Below are 20,273 nucleotides of genomic sequence, written 5' to 3'. Positions count from 1 at the left end.
AAGGAAATGGCAACCCACTCCAGTATTCTTACCTGGGAAATGCCATGGACAGAGAAAAGCCTGGTGGGCTATAGCTCATGAAATCACAAAGGTTTGGACATGACCGAGTGACTAAACAACAACAAAACTAGAGGATACGTGAGACACATTTGGGTAGTAGATTGAAATGCACACACAGACACCTGAAGATTTTTTGAAAGTAAAAGGGGCCAGGAAACTGGAAAGCATTTGCAACTTCTTGTATGCATGTGTTTATTCTTTCATTCTAATATCTACTGAGCGCATGCTATTTGTGAGGTACTATGCTAGAAAAAGACACACAGCACCTATCCTCATGAACTCTATTATCTCAGTTGAGGTTCTATGTATCAGCTTATGAAACTGTAAAGAAAGATGTGAGATTTTTTGTGAGCCTTATGAGACAGAAGATAGTAACATCTACAGCTACCAACAAGATGTACAAAAGCAAAGGCCAGAATCAGCACCCTGTATGACACTATGGCATCTCCTGCACTCTCTTTCAGTTACCATCTTAAACTGAGCTGTTTTCAAGATCATATCATCAAGTATGCATTACTGACCATTCCTTCATTGTGGTTGCAGAGCTTAATGAGACTCAGCTAATATGACCTCTGGAAGCATCAAACTGCGGAGGAGAAAGCATAGCAGAGAAGACTGACCTCTGGGTTATCTCAGTGTACAAAGCCTTTTGAAAAGTCAGAGCACCAGGCTTCTGGCAGTGATTCCACAAATTTAATTACCCAGAGATACTCACCAGTATCCTCAAAGACTGACAGCTGATTCTCTATTACATCCACTTCTTATTATCAATGGTGCTAAACAGTTAAGGAGAAAGTTTCACAGTATTTGTCCTTCCTATCCTGGAAAGATTGATGGTGCAATAAGATACCTCAAGGGCGATATGAAGATTCATTTTCACTCCTCTGGAAACTATTATAAATAATTTCTCTTTCAAAGTCAACATTCATAAAATCAGGAAATGTCAGGACCCTGGAAATGACCTATGATATCATGTGATTCAGCCTCTTCAGGTGACAGATGGAGAAACTGAGACTCAGAGAAGATACGTGATTCATCTTTGGTCAAATAGTTAATAGCAAAGTTGAAATCAGACTTCAAGTCATCTGATACCTGATCTATTTACTGTTTCTCCCATTTCATAGTGTCTTGTCAGCTGCTAAAAGGTGTATTTTGAAGAAAAATATACATGTGAAGGATTTGACCAGAAATAGCACAAACTATATTCTGAGAAAAACTAAGGACACCTCTGCCAATTCCAACCAACATTCAAACTGAACATCTGAAGATTAGAAGCAGTCCTAGAATGGTAAGGCATCATGCATGAGCCATGGGGGAATGTTTGCTTAGCTGGATATCATAAGCCAGTGTTTTTTTAAATAATAAGAGCCCACCTCTGGACTTCTCTAACAGTCTGGTGGTTAAAACTTTGCCATCCAACAAAAGGGGTGCAAGTTTGATCTCTGGTTGAGGAGCTAAGAACCCACAGGACACAACCAAAAAACCAAAACATAAAACACAAGCAATATTGCAACAAATTCAATAAAGACTTAAAGAACCCGTCTCATCAGAAGGGTTTCCACCACATTCTAACCAACAGATATTTAGCATCTTGACTGCTGTTACAGCTGATACATAGCTAACTATTGCTCTCTCTCTAAATAAATATTACATAGTGAAATAGAAGTCAATAATTCAGAGGAACAAATAAACTCAGCCCAAACTTGAAGCAGAACAACTCCTGGCACAAATAATAGGGAGCTGGAGCAAGAATGAGGGCAAGATATGCTTTAAACATAGGAGGTAGTTGGAATCTGAAAAACTGCCCAGAAAATTGAAATTGAGGCAATATGGTACAGAGGGAGGTGGTGTCAAAACTCAGATGCTATTGGAGTTAGGGAGCACGGGTACTAAGAGCAAGATTCATCAGTGTAACTGCGAAAAGATCAACAGGATACAAGGGGACACAAACAGCAAAAGGTAAGTGTAGGCTGATGGCCAAAATTTCATGCCGAGAATCAAATGCTTGCTCTAGTAGAACCACAGGGATGGTAGCCATAGGAATACAGGAGAGTGAGAACTCCAGTCAGCCAATTTGGCAGTGACACAGCAATAGCAGTAAGAAATGCTGACTGAAGCGACTGTCCGCTTCAACCAGGGAGGTTTTATATCATATTTTGCTAAGGAGAAACCAGCAGAAAGTGATGAGCAACTCAGATGCAACAGGTGGCTGGAGAAACATGCCTGGGATTGAGAATGGAGAGGACAGATCAAGGTTATTAGACACCCACAGCAATGTAGACAACATCCAAAATAACTAGCAGGAAAAGACAGACACTCCTTTGACCTGAGTTGTTTCTTGAACATTGTATGTTAAAAAGAGCTGAACAGTAAGGATGTTCCACCGAACCCCATTTTTCATGCTTTTGTGAAGTGCTTCAGACATATTTATAATGATGCCATGTACTGCTGGTGCAATGTACTGCTGGTGACTGAGTCAGCAGGTTTCTCCCAAGCTTCATTACTGAATGCCTCCTGATATTTAGCAACCACAGCGTCTTTGCAGGCGGAAAGGACCAGCTTGTCTAAAAATCAAATCCTTCCCAAGAGACAGCTGGCAGAAATAAAAGGTCAAACACTTGATCTGGTATTACACATAAGTAGCCACAAACCAACCTTCTGCTAGAAGTAATATATGTAGAATGGGTATGACCTCAATTGGTTTCTCCATGTGTGCATCAATGGGAGACTGTGAATAGCATTTACTTTCTTCATGAGTGAACAGAGACTAGAGATGATGCTAACAAATTTAATAACCAATATTTGGGCCATTCCAGTCATGACACCCCAAGGAAGATATAACAGAGCTGGAGAAGATACAGGGAAAAACAACTAAGATGATCAAGGGAAATGCTTATCTTTCATTCAAGGGCAGACTGAAAACCTAAAAAGGATTAGACTCTCAGACTGGGAAGATGAAAATGAAAAGGAAGTAGTGAAGGGATGTGAGATTAAAGTCGACTCTGGGTAAATAGAATTGTATTCAGTGAATTTCATAGCACTTAATTGGGGCCGCCCCTTGAGGTTAAGGGATGTAGATTAAAGAGAAACTGAAGTACATCTTTATTTATTTATAGAGAAATCAGTAAGTTTATAGAACTTATTTCTAAGACAGGACTGAAGGGGAGGATGGGAAAAGTTTAAAAAACCACTGGATATACTCAATGCCAATAGATTGCACAGTGCATTGTAAGAAATGGTCATGATGCATCCTGATATTTTTGAAATGAAAATTACTAGGTTAATCGACAACACAGCTATTGTTGTTTGCATGTGGGTCAGACTTCTGGGCTAGTTGCCCTGTGCGTCTAACCCAGTGTGCAATTTCTTATGCTCTTATTATGTCATCTATACAAAAACATGTTGCATGCAATTTTGGGATTCCTAAATTCTTCTGACAGTCCAGAACACAGAAAAATAATTTTCTAACTCATTAAGAAAGCAAGAGAGAGTCCCAGCTCTTGGCTCTGTGTGGTTTACCCATATGGGAGTCTGCAACATAAAAAGGTGAAAGAAATTCTAACAGAATGCAGCAGCTGGTTAAAGGCTATTATATTGAAATTTTCATGAGTTTGACAGTAGGCCAAAAAACCACAAAATGGCAGAGAGTGGAAAAGGCAGTTGTAACAGGTTGAACATTGTTGGTGATTATTTTTTCAGTGGCAATGAAAGCTGTAATCAAATAACCTGAAAGAGAGGCTGGCAAGGAGAAGAAGAGCCCCAAGGGGAAGGGAAAATGAAGATTGTAACAATGATGTGGACTAATAAACTAGACAAACATGTAGTTGGAAGTTTCAAAATCAAGGTTCTTAGCATCATATGAAAAGCCAGTGTTAGGATGCAGGTGTAAATGTTGGTTGATTGGCTATCTAGAGCAGAAGATATTGTTACAACCTCAAGGATGAGTGGCCGACTCAGCAACTAACTGGAACTGTGCTACTGGTATAGAAACTTCTTGTTATGTGGATGATCAGTTTATTTCAACATTGAAAAGGAACTATTATGTAGCATTAAAAAATATCCAGAGGAAACATTTGTTTCTGCAGCTGGACATATGTGGTTAAAAACTCTTGCATGGAAATCAGGACAAATAAGATGAGGACAAATGGGAGCTGGTTGAAATGATGTCATTACAAATACTATCATTATTGTTATTTGTGGACCAATACGGTATCTCAGACTATGAATGGCATCTGCCAGGGCATGAGGTCTATTGGATCTTGTACAAAGTCATTTGGTATAAGCAGAATATTTTAGAGAGTAGTAATGTGCAATAATAAATCACAAAGGACATCAATAATCTGTTTATGGACAATGTTCTAAACATGTGTTCTCCCTATATTATGGCTTAACATTTTAAGAGTATATTTGAGAAACTGCACAATCTCTAATTTCAAGGAGATTATAATTGTACAGAGAATTGATCTCTGTAAAGTTTCAGGGACATCTTTGAGAAATTAGGTAATTCTTCATTCCAAGGGACTGATCACTTCAGAGGCTTTTAAGGTCTCCATACTCACCTCTCTGCTCATTTTCTTGTCTATTGTTCTATATTTCTTACCATTAAACTAGGAAGAATAATAGTGCTAAATTAAACACCAAGACCAAAGCTCCTATGGTACCTGGAGAAACGGGAGTAGACTGAGAGGGCATATGTGAAGCTAATTCACAGTGGAAAAATAGAATTTCTGTGTTATTTTTAAAACTGAGAATTTATATTCTGTTAATAATGAAAATAAATAATTAAAAAAATAAAGATTAAACTTCTTGAAAAAGAAGGCTGAGATCTTAAAGATTTTGAATTTGGACAAGACCATGGAACCAGTCACACACTTTTGATTCCTAGAGTTAAAAAGGAGCTTAGATGTCATCTAGTCCAACTCTTCATTTGAGAAATGAGAAACCAAGCTTTGTGCAGGTGAAGTGACTTGCCCTAGGCCATACAACCAACTAATCACAGAGTCAGGACCAGAACTCAAGTTTTCTTATTCCCAGATCTGTGCCCCTCCCAAAATCACCACCATAATCTTCAAGTTGGTGACAAACAGGAAGAAAAATAGAGAGTGGCTGTCCTCTGATCCTATCAAGGAGCAGTAAGAGTCTAAGATACAGGGAGGAATTATAGCTTTTCTGGAATTTGTTGTCTTTCCATTTTTTTGGACCGAATTCATTTCCACTGCTTCACAGCACTGTGCTGGGATCTTTCAAAGGAGATGTAACATCAGTGAGAAGATACATATTTAGGGAAAGGACAGTGGCATGAGGGGGGTACTCTAGAAATCCCATGAGACACTTAATGAACCCCAAACAGGTAAAAATTTGGAGAATGATGGCTTAAAGATGTCTCAGACTCTCAGGTGATCCTAACATCTGGGCTACAAAAGGAGTTTTTATTTTAGCTCGTACGGGAATTGGATAAAGTGAGAGTTTTAGAAATGGATTGAAAAAGGAGCAGGTCTTAGTCAGAAATGGAAATCTGTGATGATGAAGACACTGATGTAGGAGATGACTGGGAGGAATTTGGATAAAATGGCTCCACAAAATATGTAGTGCAAGTAAAGCAATACAGTTCATGTCTAAAAATCAGTACATTATTTAAGAGAATGGGTGATTTTAAATAGGTATTAAACCATGTACTTTAGAGTGACTAAATAATTATACACAACAAAAATAATAAAATCAAATTTGAAATTGGAAAATTTTAAGTAGGATCAAAACACACTGAAGTAGAATTTTTAAAGTGAGAGAAACCCTATCTGGAAAAATTTAGTAAGACCACCTTTCCTAAAGGATATAGCGCTCCTTGAGGAGCCAAAAACATCCCCTCAATCCCATTCTTCTGAGTTAACAAAATTGAGGCATGAAATCCAATTTCTTGAGAACTGTAGTAATGAAAATCTAGGACTGCCCTTATTGCTTGAGAACTGAATTATGAAGGATTGATGGGCAGTACAAGAATAAAAACTTAATAAAAGATGGCAGGCTGAAAAGATGGAAAAACATTTCATATTTTTAGTCAGACTGATAGTGGAAGCAAGTTCAAAGACTTAAGTTGGTATGGCAGACTATTTCGTGAATCTGATTTATTTAAATTGTTGTTGAGGTAGCCAACTGAAACTTAAGTTTAAGCTGGACTCAATTACACAATTGATGAGTAATTGTTAAGGTACCATAATAACTCAATACTCTCTCTCCTCTCTCTTTCATGGCAACCCAATGTATCGTAATTTGTATTTCATACAGCATCTTGCAGAAGGTGCTTCTAAGAACCTGTATGCCTTTGACTGACATAAATGGCCCCTAAAAACAATATCATTTTTGTTGTTGTTATGAGAAAAATGCCGAGTGCTATGTGTTGAGAATGAACATCTCAGCTCCACAAATCCAGAGCTATTACTGCCTGCCTTTGGGTACATCAAGTATTTATCCACCTAAAACAGTCTGTGGACAGATAGCTGCAGACACTTTCCATCTTTGTCTAAAGAAGAAATGTGAGAAAAATCCCTGGATAAATAAAATTGTTCTTGTCAGTATTCACTGCCACTCTCCATAATATTATAGGCAGTTTTTACTCTATTGCGCAAAATCCACACCACCTCCAATCACAAACCATAACATGTATGCTGCATTAACTGGACTTTTCTGAAAGGTACCTCCCTGTGGCATCAGCAAGTTTTCAGTGGTCACTGTAGCATGAGTTACTTATCCAAGCTTCTATGGGAAAGAAAGAACTAGGTATTGTAGGCCAGGCTAACTTTGAGTTTTAAAAATAAATTCATCTGTGAATATACATATTAGCCAAAATACATGCTTCTTTAAGAACTTGATGTTTTCAACTTACTTGATATAGTAGGGCACTTTGTTTGGTGAGATGGCTCTCTCCCAGGGACCCTGGACAGAAGCTAAAAAAAGGGGGGAAAGAAAGGCAAAGAGGTCAAGTTCACGGCAAACAAGAGAGACAGCATTAATCTCCAGAATTACAATTTTACACTGATATTGGTCTGTTTGTTCAGTTGCCCATGAAGACAGGACGGATTAACGTGCTGTTCTGAAGTTTCTGTCTTGATATAAGTGAAATTGAACTCATTCAGGCACAAAGATAAATGCAAAGGAAAAAAGCACAAAAAACGTTCCACTGCTATACCTATAGAGCAGATAAGAAACTGAATGTGTACAGGTTTTCCCTTATGTGTCTCCATTGGGTGCTATTCTTATAACACTTCCTGTTGCTGTTTCACAGTATCTTTTACAACTCGATTGACTGGGTTTTATTAGTTTAGCAGCTGAAACATCTCTCTATGATATATTTATATTCTAAGTTATTGACACTAAAGTACTCCACTTATCACTCTGATATGCTAGTTTTCCTCTTTATTTGGTTTGAACAGAATTCAATTTCATTTACTGATGACATGTTTTAATTGGTGCCTCAAAAATGTCAGGTGACCAGCATGATCTGATTAGAAAAAATAACCCCAAGTGAGAGAATGGCACCTGATACTAGAGTGTAATAAAACTTTGGTGATGAGTGATGGATCCTACAGGTGAAATTAAATTTCACATACTGGGAATTCGTTTCATAACAACTTGATTGTATATCACTCAAATAAATCACTTTTAAACTGTGTTTTAAATGCTTAACTTGTAGTGCTGTGGTTTTTTTTTTTTTCTTTTCCAAAGTTGAACAACCTTTTATGTGTGGTTTAATATGATGGAGTTTTTTGGCTTCTTTAAGAGAAAATGATCATGTTAGGAGACATTATACCATTTCTTTAATAATAAAATCTTCCTCCTGAACAGAGTTTTAAGAAACTCCAGTTTTGAGATATAGAATTGCATCAAGCAAATAAATATAAGAAGCATTCTTATTAACAACCAGTAATTTTATGTGTATATCCATTTTTCCCCTGAATTTTCATCCTGCTTATAAGTTGAAGCACAGCTGATGTTGACCATTACTTCCTCCCATGAAAATCTCCTTTCTAAACTAGTCTCACAGTAAATTCAGCCCACAGTGTATTGAGATGTAAGAAAATGCCAAGCTAATATATCCTTGACCACACTGCATAATATGAAAGAACAGCTTCTAATAAAACTTTGCCCACTGCCAGACAATTTAAGGGTAATGAAACTATAGACTCTTTGTTTTATATAGAGTAATAGAGGGCTCAAACCACCCAACCTTCAACCAGACATGCTGCTTTGTACCTTGGTGATATGTCATTTAACAGATATAAGACATGAATCTGTATTTAGCTGCTAATTATGCCTTTTCATTTTGGTGGACAGATTTTTAATATGGAGGAAAAAGACATTTATCTGTTGTTTGGAAGTAGTCCCTGCCTTCAAACTCTCCCTTTCTTTTTCTATTCTTCTCTCCGTCACCTTTGTCATTGTCTTCCCAACTCTCCTCTTGTCCATTATTCTTCTCTAGGACACAATTTTCTTGACCAGATTAGTACAAAGAGTAATAAGACCTGATCTGAGGACCTAGGCTGAACTCCCTGAGCCAACTGGGCAATCTGCTCTTATGGGAACTTAAAAACCCAAGCCTTCTCTAGCATGAAACATGGTGGAGAGCCAGAAATCATGGCTCCTGGTTGCTCAGGGTGCCTACTTCTTAAAACCATAGCATAAAATCAGAAGGTAGAAGAGAACTCCAGGGAGCACTTGGTCCAGTTTGCACTGGCTGTCTTGCCAAGGCTATGGATGGCTAAGTGGAGAAGGAATGGTTCTTCTTTTCATCAAGATTGCTATGGGCTGAGCTGCACCATTTGTCTGATCATCCTTCTCCAGTTCCCTATTATTCTGTTGCTGTTCAGTCGCTCAGTCATGTCCAACTCTTTGCAACCCCATGGACTGCAGCACGCCAGGCTTCCCTGTCCTTCACCATCTCCTGGAGCTTGGTCAAACTCATGTCCATTGAGTCGGTGATGCCATCCAACCATCTCATCCAGAAAGTCTGATCTGGAGGCTGCTGAGAATATCTTCTGATAGCAGAAGAGTCTGTTCTACTGGTTTCTGGGTGGGGTGCTGGCTGAGTAGGGGTGCTCTGCCTGAATGGAACAACCTTCAAGCAGAATATCTAGCAGGAAACAGAGGAAAAGTGGAATGCCTGCTGAGCGAATGGCCAGACCCACACCAGGCATCTATAGTGGACTTTGTACAGTTAAACATTAAAAGGAAAAGAAAATTCCCCAGAAAATGCCAGAGTAGTAGTTAAGAATATGCTTGAACTAAAAAGCTGAATGGATAAAAAAGAAAAATTCTACAAAAAGGTAAGTTCCAAATCAATATGAAATTTTAAGCTCTTGTAATTGGAGTTTTTATTAATTTTTATAGAGAGTATAGAAATTGTATATGAGAATGGTGAATTTTTTTACCTTCTAAAATAAAAGCTCGTTGCCTTTCTGTGTAGCTATTAAACAGATCCAATGGTGAGATTCAGCGAAGCTTTTGTGCTGAAAGATGTTTTTCCCTCTTTGACTCACAATTCATAAATGCACCTAAGCAACTGCTTTGCAGTCATCGTTTGAAAGTCGGAAATTTTATACCAAAAAATGTCCTTGACGCAATAAAAAAGAAAAATAACAGCCTTCCTCCATCTTGCCCCTGCCCTCTATCCCTACCACATACACACACACAGCAACTACTTGCTTTAGAAATAACACATAATCGGACAATGGTTCTATGGGATTGGAATCAGTACTCCTCCTCAGGAGATTGCTAAAAGGTTGTTGAGCAAAAGCTCGGGGCTGCTGGATTCTGGTTTTGCATATATTCCAAAGTTGGTCAAATAGATGGTAACTCTCATAAGTGTGTTTCAGAATTATCATTTCACTTCTCGCAGGAATGCCAATAACAACAGCTGTTTCTTATCTCAAGGTTCCAGTGGAAGCTTGTCATCCCTCACAAAGCTAGCCTACATGATAGGCAGACACATCTCTTATGCCTAACGTGTCCATTTTTACTAGCCCATCACACGCAGATTTACTGGCAAATAGTTTTTATGACACTCTGCTGTCCTTTGGTATTTTCTTATACAGATGTTTCTATAACTGCTACATGTAATTCTAATGCAGCTTTGTGATTCAGATTCTCAGGGGTAAAAACCATCTATTATCATACGGCAGCAGCACCGTGTAGTATTGTCTACTGAATTTAAATAGCAAACTACACATGAGTTTGTTTATTCCAAAACCAACGTCTGCATTTCCCCTTGGTTACCGAAGCAGTATGATATCAACAGCAAGAAAGGGCAACGGTTCTACCTTCAAATGTCTTTCCTCCCTCGAGGTGACAGGATTCAATGTTGTGCCCGAGGTGTTTTTGAAAATCACCAGCATAGGCCCCACTGTTTCAGGGAAGTTCTCATTTCTACCATTTTCTAATGCATGATGAACAGAATGGGCCAAGGGGAAGCACCCTGGTGTTAAGCCCTATTTTAATCAACACAGGGGCCTAACCAGAAAATTAGAAAGAAAGCTAGTATTATTTAACCCGTGCCAAAAATGCACTCTCTGAAATTCAGACCCTCCTATGTCAGTAATCTTTCTACCTTTCTTATATTTGGTGGTTTTGAAGTTTAACGACAAAACTTGGGTCAAAAGAAAGTGGGGACAGTTTATAAAAATAAATAAAACCCACCAATTCACTGGGGACAAAAGAGAAACCTCACCTGTGGGGGTTATGAAAAAGGCAGTGGGGAAGATAGGCCGGCTCAGAAGCATGCGGATTCCAAGGATGGTTTTTATGGACTTAGTCTATCAAGATTGACTCTAGAGCAACATTTCTCAACCTTTCCCCACTCTCTGTCCTCTATTCCAGATGTCTTTTCTTTCTAAGAAGATCAACACAGAAAACATCTTTATTTCTCTTTACCGAACGTCCATGTACTGAAGTCTATTTTTTTCAGTCTATTTTTTGCTCCTAATCACCCTATGCCACAGACATACTGTATCTGCATCAGTTTATGCATTGTATGTATCTGTGCTTCACATATAAAGAGAATGAGTTTTACATCTCCCCAAAACCAATTTTTGCCCTCTTGGGGGCAATATCACTTTGTTGAAAATTCTTGATCTAGAAGAAGTGATGGGAGTGGTTGGGGGAGAAAGGAAAATCCCTCTCTGTGCCTGAAATTTGACTTCAAATAGCTCATGTGATATAGTCAGAGTGACTTGTAAGGTGGGTATTATTATTTTTATTTTGCAGATGATCAAACAGTTAAGATCACATGGTAAGACATGTCTAAGGTCATAAATCAGTAAGTATTAGTAATTTTGGTTTATTACTCAGAGTTAAAGTCAGATGATTCAGGAAATGGAGAAAACACAGCTATCACATGTCTATTCTGTACCACGCGTTGTAGGTTTCTTAATGTAATCCTTCCAAATGCCCACCATGGTCACACTATTCCACTGTTACACATAAAGCAACCCACGCTCAGAAACAGTAAACTAACTCAGTTAGTAAAGGGTCACACAGCTAGTAACAAGTGTATCCTGGATTGCCACCAAGTCTCTTTGGTAACAGCATTTGTAACTGTTGGGTGCAGCAATGTTCCCAAGGTCCTGAGAATGTTGGCTGAGGGTATTCAGGTGAGGCTCCTGGGAAAGTTCTTTCAAAGACTGACTGAACTGAAAGGCAGCTTTGCCCCTTTCCCACCTGCCTTCTTCCTGCATTGGATGTGATGATGTTTGGAGCTATAGTAACCAGGAGAACAGAAGCTGTCTTGGTTGCAGCTCCCCAGAAACAGATAGGCACAAGGGTCTGAGTGCGAGGAGTTAGAGTCCTGATGGAGGGAAGCACTGGGAGAAGAGCCAGAAATGAGTCAGGAAAGGGAAGAAAGCTGATCAAGGATGCTTTACTGCTTTGGGCAGCTGGGGCTCAGTGCAGCTGGGGCTTCAGTGTAGGACACACTTAAGAGTTATCCCCTGCACACCCAAAGGGGAAGGGAATGGTGAATTTAATAAATAAATATTTATTTATTGCTTGAGGGCTATTCCTGGAGCGTGGGGAAGTCTTTCACTGCCCAGCATTTCCGGTATGCCCCTTGTGCTGATGAGCAGGTGCTGATGGCCAGAGATGCCCTTAAAGGCAGAGTCACAGGTATGTGTAGTTGGAAGTCTAGTTTTGGTAAGCCTGGCTCTGGTGAATGCCAGAGGAGATATGGGCAGGACCCTCACAACTTAGGCTACAAGAATTATGCACTAAGAATGGCTGAGAAAAAGGGAGGTTCAAGAGGATGAGGATATATGTATACATATAGCCGACTCACTGTGTTGTACAGCAGAAACTAACACATTAGAAAGCAATTATACTCCAATAAAAAAACAAATAAAAATTTAAAAGTATATGAGAAATCTGTTTTTTCAACTTTATTTTCTTAAAGTCTTCTATTCTTTGACTTTTTAATTCAAAATTTTAAACTTTTTATTTTATATTGGAGTATCGCCAGTTAACAATGTTGTGATAGTTTCAGACAGACAGCAAAAGGACTCAGCCATACATATACATGTAACCATTCTCCCCCAAACTCCCCTCTCATTCAGGCCAGATAATATGGAGCAGAGTTCCCTGTATCATATAGCAGCTTCTTGTTGGTTATCCATTCTAAACATAGCAGTGCATATATGTCCATCCCAAACTTCCTAACTATCCCCTCCTCCCATACTTACTCCTGGCAACCATAAGATTATTCTCTAAGTCTGTGAATCTATTTCTGTTTTGTAAACACATTCATTTGTATCATAGAGAAATCTAGTTCTTGACCAATATGTAGCTATCATTTCAGTTTATCTCTGAATTTCTGTGTGAGAAACTTAGAGACTCCTACTTTGTGCAAGTCACTGTTATTTGAGTTTTCTGTTACATGCAGCCAAACCTGCTTCTAACTAGCCACTTTCACCTACCCAAACCATCTGTGGTTGCTCACATCATTTTAAACGACTGAACAGTATTCCATTAGTAGAAGTACTAAACTGTATTTTAGAAGTTCCCTCTTTGGGACAATTTAGGTTGTTTCTAGTTTTTCACTGGTATAAGTATGGCTGCAATGAACACCTATGTAGATAAATCTTTGCACACATCTTTGTTAATTTTCTTAAGTAAAATTCCTAGAAGTATATTTACTTGATTCAAGGATATGAACATTTTAAAGGCACTTTATATAAATTATGTTCTTGCCAACAGGAGTCTTTCTTTACTGGTCAAGGTGGGAAGAGAAAATCTACGGTCCACAACAGGTCAATGGCATTCCATTGGTACAATTCTCAAGGCATGTTAGATATATTGTGTAATTCAATGGACTATTTGAGAACATGCCTTTCCCATCTCCTCTTCCCGTGATAGATAATAAACTTTTTGAGATCAGAAAGACATTCAGCACACTGGCATTCTACCTCAAATCCCAGCTCAGTGTCTAGAGGGATATCTGGATCACTAAGGGTATCCAGAACACAGATTCAGAAGGGCTGGACTTGAGTCCTGACACCATCATCACTGCATGATCTTAAGCAAGTTTTGTTTTCTCCCTGAGCCTTATTTTTCTTATATGCAAAATGGGAATAATGATATCTCCTTTAGTGAAATGTTATCATGATAAAATGAGAAAATCAATATGAAATTATTTTGCAAAATGTTAATCACCATACAAATCATGTTGCTATCACATAGTTATGGGATGTTGTCTGAATAGTAGTAGTCCTGGAATCAATCTCTTTGTCTCAACTGGGCAGCATTTGTCTTTCACCTTCAGATCCAGTTTTAACTACTATGAATGTGCCTCATATAGTATAAAGTGGGCCAGAGAGAAAAGACTTTGAACATTATCTAACTGCCTAGGCTTGTGGTAACTTTTTTCTTCATCTTTGTCTGCCTAGACCAACGCCATCTTCCCAACAGAATCTTCATTCTTTAGGTAGACCATTTGTCCACTATTCATCAGTGTGAGTGTTGAACAGATTAGTTCATATATGATACAATGGGAAATAGCAGGTCATAGACTGTTTTATAATCAGAGGGTTTGGATGATGAAAAGATAAGATTGTTCTTGAGGTACTATATACACAAAAGGTTATATAGATTAGAGGCAGGACAGTAGAGTTTGAGAGGTAGTTTGTAAGTGACTTTGGTGTCCAGTGAAAGCAAGAAATCATAGATGACTATATACTTCTAAGATGTATTTAGTAGGCAATTAGGAGTTTCACTGATAGAAAAAATAAACTAGAAGGTGAATTTCAGATAAATTATGTGTTTAGATGAAAATACTTGGAAGATGGGTCTTTTCACTGAAACTCAAGTGAAAGATCAAGACTGTAGGTACTATATAGTAGCCGAAGCTATAAAAATGGCTGAACTCTTTAAAAAATATATTTATTTATATTTATTTGGCTATACTAGGTCTTAGTTGTGGCACGTGGGATCTAGTTCCCTGACCAGGGGTGGAATCCAGGGCCCCTGCAATGGGAGTTCAGAGTCTTAACCACTGGACCACCAGAAAAGACACATGGCTGGACTCTTTTAAGGAAAGAAGGCTGTCAAAGGAATTGTACCCTGTGGAATGCACCAAAATGGTACTGGCAATAAAAAAGCTGCCAAAAAAGATAATGTAGAAACTAGAGTGAAGTAGGATGAAACACAAAGATAGCCAGATGGTGAAGTATGAGCTACAGTGGATTGCAATGGACTCAGGGTATAAAAGAGAAATAGGCATGGCTAACAAGATCACTGTTGATCTCGACAGAGCAGTTTTATAGGAGTGCTGAAGACTGAACCAGATCAGACAAGTTGATGGAGCAGGTAGACAGAGGGGAAGTAGCAGTATTAGGTCCTAACTACGTGTTTGAGAAATGGTGTATGACAGGAGAATAATATGAATGCAGCAGGGGGTCATCTGAGGGTTAGTCACACCTCTCTTCTGTCCTATAAGCCAGCCTGTTTGATTCATTTATTGATGGAATTTGTTTCTGGTCTCCTTTATAATAATTCTCCAGGCCAGAATACTGGAGTAGGTAGCCATTCCCTTCTCTAGAGGATGTTCCCAACCCAGGGATTGGACCCAGGTCCAATTGCAGGTAGATTCTTTACCAGCTGAGTCACAAGGGAAGCTCTTATAATAATTAATTACATGAAAAACTTATTTCTACTTTTTTCACATCCTAAGGTCATAATTAAGATTATAATACAGGGTTTCAGTTTTCATGTAGTTATTAATAGCAAATGTATGTATAGATCATTTTCTCCCACCACAATTGCTTTCTGTATGATTTCTATTTTCTTTTGATGTGATCCATAGAGCTCCTGTAACCAGAGTAAGTTTTCTGTCATTTAAATGAAAGGTCAAGTTAAATGTAACACTTTCCAAGACATTAAATTAAAATAAGAATAATATTTTATATATCTATACCATATATCAAAAGTAAAGATTCAATGAAAACTTTAAGATCACTTACTAAACTTTCAAAGATAGGCAGGTTTTCCATAAAGATTTCAACAGCTGAGACAGATGGGATACATTCCAGAGGGGAAGGTCATGAGAGTGATGAATGAGACCGCTAATGTCTGGCATGGCTGTGAAAATCTTTATGGCTAACTAAAATTCCTCACGAATAACAACCTGTAAATATTATATGAGCTGTCAGGCAGATAACACTGAGCTCTGAGACCATCGCACATGGTGAACAGAATGCCAGACTGTGGGATTTGTCAGTAGATTGCCAAGTCATTTAGAAGCTCAGGTTTACATTTGATCTGGGAAGATGAGAGTTCATACTAAAGGCTCTGGCAAGGTGACTGAGTTGTAGAGATAAACACTAGATCTAATATCCAGTGCTGCTGGCTGTACAACCCCACAAAGACCAATATTTGGTAACATGACTCGAGAGAAAAGCTCCTTCAAACTGACTTGTACCAAGCTCCAGGAATCTCATTGTGATGATTAAGACAGTAAGAAAGAAATCAAGCCTCATAAGGCTGATATAGGAGGACAAGTGCCTATGTAAGTTGAGCCATGACTGACTCATGAACTTTCTGATAATTTCAAACAGAACTGGTGGACCCTATTACCACAGCTATGGTTTTTCCAGTAGTCATGTACGGATGTGAGAGTTGGACCACAAAGAAAGCTGAGCACCAAAGAATTGATGCTCTCAAATTGTGGTGCTGAAGACCCTTAAGAGTCCCTTGGACTGCAAGGAGGTCAAATCGGTCAGTACTAAAGGAAACTAACCCTGAATATTCACTGGGAGGATTGAAGCTGAAGCTGAAGCTCCAATACTTTGGCCACGTGATGTGAAGAGCCAACTCACTGGAAAAGACCTTGATGCTGGGGAAGATGGAAGGCAAAAGAAGAAGGGGTAGCAGAGGATAAGATAGATAGCATCACTGACTCAATGAACATGAATTGGAGCAAACTCCGGGAGATAGTGGAGGATGGAGGAGCCTGGCAGGCTGCAGTTGATGGGGTTGCAAGGAAACAGACATGACTTAGTGACTGAAAAGTAGCAACATTAACACAGTACTTTCCTCTGGGTAAAGGCAGCTGAGGTCTTTAGGCCATCTGGGTTAGCCAGGTTACTAAGAAGTCAGTGTAATAATTCCAGGTGCCTTCAGTATCTCTCCAGATGTGCTTTTAAAAGAGCAGGCAGTCAACACCATTTGCTGAACACTCTCTGTGTGAATGGTATTGCAATAAGCGTCAGAGAAATTTCAAGGAAAGTAAAATTTGAAACCTGAGCCAGTGGGGAGCAACTCAGATGATTGTAAATGATTATAAATGAGATGTATATTCATTTAGAAAGCAAGATAAGAATGAGAAACAATAAAAGAATATGATAGCAATAAAAGTGATAAGAGGGAGGGAGAAGTTCAATTGTGGCCTCAGTTCTTTACTCCACTATAAAAGAATTAAATATCTCTACTGGAGTCACAGCCACAGGATCAGCAGAGTGTATTTCCCAGCCCCTTGACCTTGATCATATGAGTCGCTTTGGCCAATGGAGCTTCAGCAGACATAGAATGAACAGAAGATTGTCTTCTTATGCTCTGATGAGTTACCATGAGCACATGACCAGATGGCCTCTGGTCCCTCAGCCCAGACCTCAAACCCCAACACATTTAGGGACAATCAGAACTGATCTAGCAGCCAACCTATAGGGCAAGAGGGCGAGACGACAAGGGTGAGAGGGTGAGGGTGAGAAGAACATTAAAGAGATTAAAGAATAGAAAAATATTCATAAGCCAAATCACTCCCATTTCTTACTAGCCACTTCCTCTACTATCATCCAAAACATTAACGGGGATTATCCCCTTTAGCCTCTGCAGTTGAGACTTGGGGGTTGCCCTCATTAGCCCCTGGAACCTCTTCTCTGAAGCTGAAACTCTATAGTGGTTACTTAAATTATGTTATTAAACTTCTCTCATCTCAATTTTCTCTTCTGTGAAATGGAGACAATAATAATCCTTATTTTGGGAACTTCCCTGGTGGTCCAGTGGTTAAGACTATGCCTTCCCATGCAGGGGATGTGGGTTTGATCCCTGGTCGGGGAACTAAGATCCCTCAAGACATGGGGCAACGAAGCCTATGCACTGCAACTACTGAGCCTGTGGCCACAACTAGGGAGAAGCCTGCACCAGAACTAGAGAAGCCCGCCTGCTGCAACGAAGATGCCACATTCTGCAAATAAGACCCGACACAGACAAAGAAAGAAAGAGATATATATTCAAAAAATAATCTTTATTTTATAAGGTTGTTGGAAGGGTTAAACAGGTTAATCCACACAAGATGCTTTGCTCAGCCAGTGTTAAGAGCAGAGAGTACTCAATTTTTTTTCCTATCCCTATGCTTATTATCATCATAGTTTATATAGTGAGCTATCAAGATATTTATTCCATTAACTGACTCACTGCCAGTGTGAGGAATCCCAGGGAAACCAGGCAAATGAGAGACTCTATGGTGTTACAGTTACCCTGACTGTTAACCTCCAAATCATGGGCCTAGCAAACAACTCCACTAAATAATCCTGCTTTCTCCTTTTCCAGCCAGTTTCTGACTCTTCAAAAAATTGTAGGCCATTCTCAGGGTGGTGGAAGTTGAAAGAAGACAAATCTCCCTTCTGGCATTCTGAGGCTGGTGTCAACTACAAAAGTCAACTGTGTTTTATCATTCTCTATTAATACTGTTTAGGAACTCAAAACAAATATTAATAGCCAAGTATTTTTAGGAAGAAATAAAACATTTCATTTTCATGTCTATCTTCAGTTCTGATTTTTAAATTAAATTTCACATCACTAAACTTACTATCTTTTTTGTTCTATTTCAAATGGTGTGGGTGGTTCATGTTAGAGGAATTGCCTGACTTGTCCCAAGACATCAGTTTTGTTGTCCTTAATTTTGCCCTAAGACAGCAAGGTTTCTAGTGAGCTTCTATTTTAGGCTCCAGGAATAACTGAGGCTTTGGTTTCAAAACTTTCCCTCCTTCTCCTGACACCTCTAAGAGACGCAGCTGCTCCATACTGCCTGGGCCAAGTCTTTTGAATTAGTCGCTTTCCCTTGATAGCTGGCCTAGGTCAAGTTCCCCATACAAACTTTCACTTTTTACCTTCTGAGACAGAATTCTACTAGGTTTAGCTCACATCATAAATGAGCTCCTTCCACTCCATTCCTCTTCTCATTTTTTCCCAGACATTTCCTGCTCAGATTTTCGCTTTCAAGTCAAATTGCCCCCATGTTGACTAATCCTTCAATTATTCTCTCTCTTGTCTGCCTGCTTCTAGCTCATTAAAACATTAGCGCTTCCTCAAACCTATATTTATATTCATTATACATACATAAGAAATCCTTTTCTGGACAAAAGGGGTATAAGGAGACTACGTGTGAAATTGGAAAGGGGGATATTCATCATATCAGAATGGCTAAGGAGAAGGGAGAACCTAATTAGCATCACTGAATACATCTTGTGACTCTCGCTAAGTGAAATCAAGGGTCAGGTAATCAGAAGCATCCTCTGCTAGATTCCTATCAGATGAAATATTCTCTGCCTTGGATTTGCACATAGCCTCAGGGGTCATGCACATTAATACTAGTTGATACGGAACATCTCATTTTCCTCACTGGAGAATTAATTCCTCCTTCCACTCTACTCCCATGACACCCACTATCTCCCACAACTATAGAAGATAATCTTTCAAGATTTGAAATATCTTGAATTTATTGCTTGAATATGATGATTCGCTGGATCATCAAAAAAGCAAGAGAGTTCCAGAAAAACATCTATTTCTGCTTTATTGGCTATGCCAAAGCCTTTGACTGTGTGGATCACAATAAACTGTGGGAAATTCTGAAAGAGATGGGAATACCAGACCACCTGACCTGCTTCTTGAGAAACCTATATAAAGGTCAGGAAGTAACAGTTAGAACTGGACATGGAACAACAGACTGGTTCCAAATAGGAAAAGGAGTCCGTCAAGGCAGTATATTGTCACCCTGCTTATTTAACTTCTATGCAGAGCACATCATGAGAAACACTGGGCTGGAAGAAGCACAAGCTGGAATCAAGATTGCCAGGAGAAATATCAATAACCTCAGATATGCAGATGACACCACCCTTATGGCAGAAAGTGAAGAGGAACTAAAAAGCCTCTTGATGAAAGTGAAAGAGGAGAGTGAAAAAGTTGGCCTAAAGCTCAACATTCAGAAAACGAAGATCATGGCATCTGGTCCCATCACTTCATGGGAAACAGATGCGGAAACAGTGGAAACAGTGTCAGACTTTATTTTTCTGGGCTCCAAAATCACTGCAGATGGTGACTGTAGCCATGAAATTAAAAGACGCTTACTCCTTGGAAGGAAAGTTATGACCAACCTAGATAGTATATTCAAAAGCAGAGACATTACTTTGCCGACTAAGGTCCATCTAGTCAAGGCTATGGTTTTTCCTGTGGTCATGTATGGATGTGAGAGTTGGACTGTGAAGAAAGCTGAACGCTGAAGAATTGATGCTTTTGAACTGTGGTGTTGGAGAAGACTCTTGAGAGTCCCTTGGACTGCAAGGAGATCCAATCAGTCCATTCTGAAGGAGATCAGCCCTGGGATTTCTTTGGAAGGAATGATGCTAAAGGTGAAACTCCAATACTTTGGCAACCTCATGCGAAGAGTTGACTCAGTGGAAAAT

At 39.1% G+C, this 20,273-nt stretch overlaps 1 protein-coding gene across 8 annotated transcripts in view; it reads right to left on the bottom strand.

Moving 5' to 3' along the window:
- DMD (dystrophin) overlaps positions 1–20,273 on the bottom strand; it is a 2,254,125-nt gene that overhangs the window by 214,869 nt on the left and 2,018,983 nt on the right. For all 8 annotated transcript variants that reach the window (XM_040266338.1, XM_040266336.1, XM_040266334.1 and 5 more), the window contains one exon: positions 6,941–7,001. In XM_040266338.1, coding sequence (XP_040122272.1) covers positions 6,941–7,001 — 61 coding nt within the window. The remainder of the gene's footprint in view (positions 1–6,940; positions 7,002–20,273) is intronic.

This window comes from Oryx dammah, unplaced genomic scaffold, assembly GCF_014754425.2.
Source record: "Oryx dammah isolate SB20612 unplaced genomic scaffold, SCBI_Odam_1.1 HiC_scaffold_23, whole genome shotgun sequence".
In the NCBI taxonomy this organism is placed as follows: Eukaryota; Metazoa; Chordata; class Mammalia; order Artiodactyla; family Bovidae; genus Oryx; species Oryx dammah.
Note: the sequence above shows the minus strand (reverse complement) of the source record. Positions and strands in the feature narration are given on the sequence as shown.